The 7780-nt window shown below is 42.1% G+C and overlaps 3 protein-coding genes across 3 annotated transcripts; 1 reads left to right on the forward strand and 2 right to left on the reverse strand.

Annotated features, from left to right (window-relative positions):
* Positions 1 to 62: 62 nt before the first annotated feature.
* Positions 63 to 966, reverse strand: LOC130506514 (DNA-directed RNA polymerase 1, mitochondrial-like; the record flags this gene model as incomplete). The annotated part of the gene is given in 1 exon segment (XM_057001174.1): positions 63 to 966. A coding segment is annotated over 1 exon segment (730 nt), but the record flags the coding sequence as incomplete, so codon positions are not given.
* An 886-nt stretch (positions 967 to 1852) lies between these two features.
* LOC130506513 (transcription factor BIM2-like) lies at positions 1853 to 4045 on the forward strand. The gene is made up of 7 exons (XM_057001173.1): positions 1853 to 2036; positions 2128 to 2212; positions 2560 to 2629; positions 2716 to 2811; positions 3052 to 3410; positions 3538 to 3667; positions 3746 to 4045. The coding sequence occupies exons 1-7, from the start codon at positions 1916 to 1918 to the stop codon at positions 3827 to 3829; spliced, it is 945 nt and encodes a 314-aa protein (XP_056857153.1). The 5' UTR covers positions 1853 to 1915; the 3' UTR covers positions 3830 to 4045.
* Positions 4003 to 7319, reverse strand: LOC108827856 (uncharacterized). The gene is made up of 8 exons (XM_018601356.2): positions 6870 to 7319; positions 6674 to 6789; positions 6117 to 6339; positions 5558 to 6038; positions 5353 to 5472; positions 4661 to 5266; positions 4378 to 4571; positions 4003 to 4292 (listed from the first exon to the last, which is right to left on the reverse strand). The coding sequence occupies exons 1-8, from the start codon at positions 7229 to 7231 to the stop codon at positions 4094 to 4096; spliced, it is 2301 nt and encodes a 766-aa protein (XP_018456858.1). The 5' UTR covers positions 7232 to 7319; the 3' UTR covers positions 4003 to 4093.
* Between the last annotated feature and the right edge of the window lie 461 nt (positions 7320 to 7780).

Genomic DNA, 7780 nt, shown 5'->3' on the forward strand with positions numbered 1-7780 from the left:
TAACACATACCATTAAAACCAACCAACCAACAACACAATTAACAGAGATTCTAAACTCATTACCTCCTGCTCAATAGCCTCCCCAATCTGAGTAGCAGCATTAACAACCTTAACAACCCCAACACCTTCAGCGTTAGTCATCAACAGCCCCATCATCTTATGCATAGTGATAACCGCCATCATATCAGCCGGCAACTGCTCCATATAAGACGCATAAGGGATCTTCCCTTTCTTCACCTTAAACCCATCGAGATCCGCCTGTATCGCGTCGCGGAGAGGCTCGAACCAACCGAGGAACAGAGACTTCACGTAAGGAAGATTCGGCGCGAGCCTCTGCTCGCACATATCCTCTATAATCTCCTGGCACTCTTTAGCAGCCTTCTCCCACTCCTCCGTCTCCAGCTTCACCTGCCTCTGCTTCAACGAGTAGTACTTCTGAGCTCCCATCCCGCAGACTACTTTCGCCGGCTGTTTCGCTAAAAGCCTCGCCCTTTTGCGGACCCTTTCGGTCTCTTTCTCCATCGCCGTCATCAGCTCGTTGACTTCGTCGGAATCGTCTTCCGGGTCTGTCGAATCGATGGTCTGCGCAGCTGTGGCGAACCAGTGTTGATTACGAAGAACGGAGGGGACTCTTGCCAATTCGTTGACTGGGTTTGTGGATAATCGGTTTCTAACGCTACCCCCGAGGTCAATCGACGAGACGATGTGACGGATTCTATTACCGGGGAAGGTGGAATCGGAGAAAGACTTGATCTTTCTCAAAGTGGCTCTACCGAAAATGTTCCTCCACATTTTTTCAGCTGATCACAAAATGTGTGTGAGTACAATCGGGGTATTATACTTCCAGAGGAAACGATAAAAGCATAGAGAGGATCGAAGTGTAGAACTCAGACTTGGGTGAAGAGAAGAGAAGAGAAGATCTGAGAGAGAGAGAGCCGTGAAGTGCAGCCGCCGAAATAAACCCTTCATAAAACCTTGGGTTGCTCCCTCAGGTTTCTTCGTGGATCTTTTTGTTTACCCGACCCGGTTACATTTATTTGGGCTTTTAAAGCCCATCGTTACGCTAATATCTAATAATAGATTTATTGTTAGTATAACTTCTAACAAATATATCAGAGTGGCGCAGCGGAAGCGTGGTGGGCCCATAACCCACAGGTCCCAGGATCGAAACCTGTCTCTGATAAAAAAATTTCGTTTTGCTTTGATAAATTTTAGGCTTCCCAAAGCCCAATATGATCAAACGTACAGAGCCCTCATAGTATAGTCTAGTATCGATCAAACCCATGAATGATAATATTAGTTTGGTTTTTCACTGTTTTTCTTTTTTTTGAACGACTCACTATTTTTGCGGTTTATTTCACGAATGTCTCGTGTTGATTTCAGCTATTAGCAAAATAAATAAAGTACTTATATTTTTATTAGGACCAGACATCAGGAAACTTGATAAAAACGTGCATCAAAGGTGCTCCTTATATTCATTCATTCGTCCAAAACTTACTTAGATTATTTGACAAATACATTCAAAATTTGAAAACAGTATTAGACTATTAGTGACATATCAAATGTTTAACGTTCATTTACAAACTCGTATATGGGGGGATTAACATATCACAAGAGACAACGTGGGTCACGTGACGGCCTTTCCACTGAACCCTGGTTGGTTAAAGTTCCGTCTTATCACGTGAACCCCACGTGTCACACAATTTACGGTTCATTAACTTGGCTAACCGGGAATCAAAACATCGGGTCGTACACGTGTCGTAATTAGCAAAACGTGCGGCCAAAAATTAAAGGTGAGCTCACGTAGTCTCCGCCGCAGAGAATCAAACACGAGTCGCCCAAAAACAAATAGGCTCTCGTCGTCGACGGGAAAGTAAAAGAAGAAACAAACAAAAGAGCGAAGAAGAAGAAGAAGATGAGAGCCGGAAAAGCAAATCAAGAGGAGGACGATTACGGAGAAGAAGACTTCGTCTCGAAACGCGAAGGTCCTTCTTCCAACAACCACAACAGTAACTCCGCCGCAGCAGCGAGCAGAGGTAACTCCTCCTCCTCCTCCTCCTCCTCCGATCCAATTTCAGCATTTTCGAGATGGAATCTGATTTTTCTAGTGTGTGTGTTTTGAGACAGATGCAAAGGAAAACGATAAGGCTAGTGCGATACGCTCTAAGCATTCGGTGACTGAGCAGAGGAGACGAAGCAAAATCAATGAAAGGTTTTGTTTGATTCAACTAGTTGGTGCTGATCTTGTTAGCTTCAGATTTAGGAGTACACGTAGGCTTTTTTTTTTTTGATATGCAAATACTTAGGAGCAGGCCCTGAGATTTGAGATTTAGGAGACTGGAGGCTATTTATTAATGATTTCAGCTAATTTTTGTTTATGTAGTTTTTGTTTCTTAAGGCGAATGTTTCGTTAGGTTTTGCCAAGAGGACAGGAGGACTCAGTGTTTTAGGAACTCTGCTCTGCCTCAGTATATAGGGACTTAGATACATTATCATTTTGGCTTTGTCTTCTTTTATGAGTGCTGAATCATTAAATCTTTTTATTTAATTTTATTTCAGGTTTCAGATATTGAGAGAAATCATTCCCAATAGTGAACAGAAAAGAGATACTGCTTCCTTCCTTCTAGAGGTATATATATTTCATTGTTGTTTTTTTAGTGAGTATCCAGAGAGCTTAGATCTTGTTACCCTGATTCCATGTATTTCCATTTCTAGGTCATAGATTACGTCCAGTATTTACAAGAGAAGGTGCAAAAGTATGAAGGATCATATCCAGGATGGAGTCAAGAACCAACTAAGTTGACACCTTGGGTATAATAACTTTCTCCCTTTTCTCTACGTGATCCTGAGATTTTTGGGGCTGCAGACGAGTTAAGAAAGAATTTAATAATTTGGGGGCCTAATTTTTCTTTTTTACAAATTTAGAAGTTTTTTGAGTTTAGGGCGAATGTTTCATTAGGCTTGGTCCAAGACCGGTCCTAGACAGTTATATACCTGAAAGTGTTTCTGCTAGCTTCTTGTTGAATCTTACGTTATGCTGCTTGGAAACAGAGGAATAATCACTGGCGAGTTCAGAGTTTAGCTAACCCTCCAGTAGCTGCTGCGAGTAATGGATCTGTTCCAGTTATACCATATCCTGGAAAGTTTGAAGAAAACACTGTACCCTCTTCCGCACCTGCAATCGTTGCGGAAATGCAAAACCCTGTTGACTCTGATCTAGGAAGAGTTTACAAACCAATAGACAGCCAACACGAGTTAGACCACGACGACGACAAGGAGTTACCGCCTGTACAACCAATCAACCATCCAACATTTGTACACGGTGAACAAGGTGACGGGGCAGGCCAAAGTAATAACGACCTGGTTATTGAAGGTGGAACCATTAGCATCTCCACTGCTTACTCTCATGAGTGAGTTTAAAAACCTGATACTCTTTACTCTTCCTCAACACTGTTTAACTTTTTTTCTTCTCTATAGGTGATAACAGTTGATGTGTCGGTTTCTTCTTAATGTGTACATTGCTTCTGATGTGAACAGGCTGTTGAGCTCATTAACACAAGCACTCCAGAACGCAGGCGTTGATCTGTCTCATGCTAAACTTTCCGTGCAGATCGATCTTGGGAAGCGAGCCAACCAAGGACTAACGCATAACGATCCATCCAATAAGGTTCGAAATGCTTCAATGTTTAGTGTGAGAGAAACTACATATATATCATGATCTTTTGATTCTATTTTGTAAGTGCAGATTCCATTATCCTCTGATACTGAAGGCTCTACACCATCAAGGGGAGAATCTGAACATGCTCATAAGCGGGTGAAAACACTGTAATGTCGGCTCTCCAATGCTCTGGAATATATAATATCTTCTTTTATGTACATTTGTTCGGCTTCTAGAGGCATCATCCTATGATTGTTAAGATAATAATTATGGTTAGTAGAGTCTATCGTTTCTCATGGTTTTGAGTTTGTATTATCTTCTGCATCATTCATCATTGTAACCTATCAAATATAATCTCTTGTTGAATATTAGATTCTGTTTCAAGTTCTTGTTATCTCTGAAACTGTTTACTAAACCAAAGATGATATGGATCTGTTATCTATTCTTGTGATAACCCATAACTTTGATAAGAAAAGCATAATCAAAGGCAGTCTCTTCGCATTGAGCATAGCGCCCGCCTTCACCGAAATGGCCTCCGCTCATATTTGTTTTCAGAATCACAGCTCGTGAGCAGTCGTGGCACGTACTCTCCCGTATCTTAGCCACCCACTTAGCTCCTTCCCACACTCCAACCCTGACTCAACACAACACACCAATATCCTTGTCACAAGAAAGTGCAAGGCATAATGTGTCTTTTAAGGATAGTGTGAAAAGCTTGCCTTGAGTCATGAAACGAAGCTGTGACAAGCATTGAAGGATAGCAAACATCTCTGCGTATGTTATCATATGGAGAATAGCTAAGGATGGACCGGAAGTCGGTTTGGATGTTTGGGTTACCAAACTCTTCATGGTCCAAAAGCGTGAGAGGTAAGTTCGAATCTGATAACGTGTTTAACACGTCTAAAAAAGGAACCTGCCACAATTGTACACATTAATCTTTTGCTAACTATGGACACAAAGGAACATGAACAGCTGAATACATTTTTTGTAATGCTCTCTAACCTTCAAAATCGCAGCTTCGAAGAGACTCGGGTGCATATTCATGGCTGCGGCTGGAAGAAGAGCTCCTGCGCTGTGCCCAATAGCAGCAAGACGATGTCTATGCACATACCCCTTGTCCATCAGATAATTCGCACAGTAGATGAAATCTTGAACCGAGTTCACTTTCAAAGATCCAGTCCCTGATTTGTGCCATGAAAAATCCCCACCACCACCTCCTCCCCTGACATCAGCAAAGGCAATCACCCAACCACGATCAAGCATGCTCAAACGATTTGTGCACCAGCTTTTGTCCAGAGCCTCTCCATACGCACCGTAACCTATCAATATCCCCGGGGACTCGCTCTTCTTCCATGCTTCACGGGAATACAGAATTGTAAGAGGGACTTCAACTCCGTCGTGTGAAGAAACCTCTTCCCTTTCACAAACGTACGCATCAGATAGTTCCTCCCAATCTAACTCACTGGTTCTGTCATTACTGTCTGTAGAGTGATCTGCCGAGTACCACGGCGTACTACTATCATCAAGATCGTCTGTGACTCTACCTTCCTGATGGACGATTGAGAATGATCTTCGTGACACGTCATAGTCGATGATAGTGTCAGGAATCTGCAGTTACAGAGTACTCAGAGAAAAAACTATCTACATGGCATCAAAAGCTACAACAAGTAGAGGAAGTATATATATGTATATACCACAGGAGATGAAAGCACCACTCGATAAACTGAGCTTTGAAAGTTATGGTTTGAGCCTGGTGCAACACTGCATTGATCAGCTGGAAGAGGAAAGTACCAGGGATTAAGATCCTCCATATGCTGCAAAGAAAAAAAAAACAGAGCAGAACGGAACATAAACATCTTAAACAGAGTACGTTGTTAAATCACAAATCTGTTAAATCACCTTCATATTTGCTTCCATAGGCATATCAATGGAACATATCATAGGCGACCCTTTCTTACTTAGAAAAAACACTAGATAGTCATTGAACATGTCCATATCTTGTATCACCACATCATCATCTGGACAAAAAACAACCTGCCATTGTGATGATTCAACATCCTCCACTAGACACCTAGTCAAATAGTACCCTTCACCAGACCACTCATCCGTGGGAGCATTGGTAAGAATGTAAAAGAAGCCGTTGTGATGTTCAAGAAAACACTGCACGCCAGGGACTCTCTCGCGAGCTCTCCGTAGACCAGCCAGTGGCGGCTTATCAGCATTTACGATATAAACCTCGGATGAAGTCCTCGAGTTCGAATTGATGGTAACGAACTTGCCATCTTTCGTACTCGTGATGTCTACACAGAAACTCGGATCACTTTCGGAGAACACCACAGTATCATCTCTCCCGTCTGATTCAACATTTGTAACAACAACCCTGTGTAACAAAAACCAAGTCTCAGTTTCAACAAAACTTCATAAACATAGAAAGCTAATCACTGTATTTTTATTTTACCTGTGAGGTCTTTGATGTTCATCTACAAGAGTGTAAAACAAGTTGACTCCATCTAAACTCCACGCCAAGCTCACAACTCCATCAACTTCCAACCTCGGAACCAAACACCCACTTCTGAGATCCTTAATCTGGAGAAGGAACCGCTCATCTCCCTTGGGATCAACAGTGTAGGCGAGGTAGTTATGATCAGGTGAAACCCGACATACACCAACGTGCACATAACCTGAAAAAAAGTAAGAGAAAGTATGATTAATACAATGCTATACTAAGAGCGTTTCCAACTACACTCTATTTATTTGTTTCATTGCTCTATTTTCTACTGTATCATTAGAGTAGAATATAATTCTACTATAGTTTCGAATAGTAACAGCGGATTAAACGGTGCGAAATAAACGCTAACTGCAGTGCGGTTTCTACGTATAGATATAGAAATTTTTATTACGGTTAACTGCCATGTGATACGAGGAGGTGGATTGTAACATTCAAAGCCTATAATGTTATTTTATTGTGAAAAGTAAAAATAGAATGAACGAGCGACAAAATATATAAATAGTTACCAAACTGTTGTGCAATATGATTCCAATCAAGAACAACTACTTCTTCTTCAACATTGTCCAATCTCCTACAGAGAAGAGGATACTCTTTCCCTCTGGGTATGTACTGCCTGTATAACCTGCTCAAAAATGACCTTAATTAAAGCTCCACTCTCTTTTTGCCTCAAATCAGAATAACAAAAGCTGCAGGACGACGAACCATTGTCCCCAGCGCTCGGGGGGAGTGAGAATCTCTTCGGGGATACGGGTTTTCATCTCGGAGACCAAATCGCGCCTCAGGGTCTCTGTGTCGGACATGAAAGCTTGAGCGTACGAGTTCTCGCCACGGAGGTGTTCGAGGAAATCTCTGTCGTCTGTTTTCCGCATCCAGCGGTAAGGGTCTTGTCTCGTGAAGACTCCGTGAGATGTGACGGATAATGGGATCTTTTTTGGAACCGGTGGTGGTTCTGTCGGAACAGAGAGTGAGGCTGTTCTTCGGACAAAACATTGGGTCGAGAGAGAGCGAAGAGATGATATTGTCGGCGAATTGAGACAACGCCGGAGAAGGGATGATACTGCCATGAAACTGAGTACTGTAATTGGTGGTTACTGGTTAGTAATTCACTAATTTTGTATCTATGCCAGAGACGTTATTGAAGTTTCAATTAAATCCTTTTTAGGCCCAATCCATGGATTACCGGCAGTTATTGAAGTTTCAATTCACTAATCACATGTCTTAATCTGCTCAGTCTTTTAAATATACACATGTCATAAGGGCTATTTTTAACCACCTCCTACACGATTCTCAATCTAATTTTTTTTTTTTCACAAATTGAGATTATAGAAAACCCAAAGACAAATATAAATACAGAGCCGAAGCCCAACATACTTTTGCAAACCTAGTCCAAAACCAATTTGGGCAATAAACAAAAGGAAATAAGGCCCACGGCCCATTTCAAAACACCACCGAAAGTCGACCTCTACGCCGACTCCTGTTCCAAGACTAATCTGAGACGCTGCCGCCAAAAAAGCTTCCGCCGAAGATGACGACACCGTTGCAAAGTCCGCGTCTCACCAGTCACACCAAGTGCGTCTACCTACGCCATTCACTACTTCACCACCATAGCTTCT

Source organism: Raphanus sativus, unplaced genomic scaffold (assembly GCF_000801105.2).
Source record: "Raphanus sativus cultivar WK10039 unplaced genomic scaffold, ASM80110v3 Scaffold3330, whole genome shotgun sequence".
Taxonomy (NCBI): domain Eukaryota; kingdom Viridiplantae; phylum Streptophyta; class Magnoliopsida; order Brassicales; family Brassicaceae; genus Raphanus; species Raphanus sativus.

Coding starts and splice junctions, on each gene's coding strand:
- LOC130506513 (XM_057001173.1), top strand. CDS start 1,916: ATGAGAGCCGGAAAAGCAAATCAAGAGGAGGACGATTACGGAGAAGAA. Junction 2,037..2,127: donor CGCCGCAGCAGCGAGCAGAG/GTAACTCCTCCT, acceptor GTTTTGAGACAG/ATGCAAAGGAAAACGATAAG. Junction 2,812..3,051: donor CAACTAAGTTGACACCTTGG/GTATAATAACTT, acceptor GCTTGGAAACAG/AGGAATAATCACTGGCGAGT.
- LOC108827856 (XM_018601356.2), bottom strand. CDS start 7,231: ATGGCAGTATCATCCCTTCTCCGGCGTTGTCTCAATTCGCCGACAATA. Junction 4,572..4,660: donor TCGAAGCTGCGATTTTGAAG/GTTAGAGAGCAT, acceptor CAATTGTGGCAG/GTTCCTTTTTTAGACGTGTT. Junction 4,293..4,377: donor GCTTCGTTTCATGACTCAAG/GCAAGCTTTTCA, acceptor GTGTTGAGTCAG/GGTTGGAGTGTGGGAAGGAG.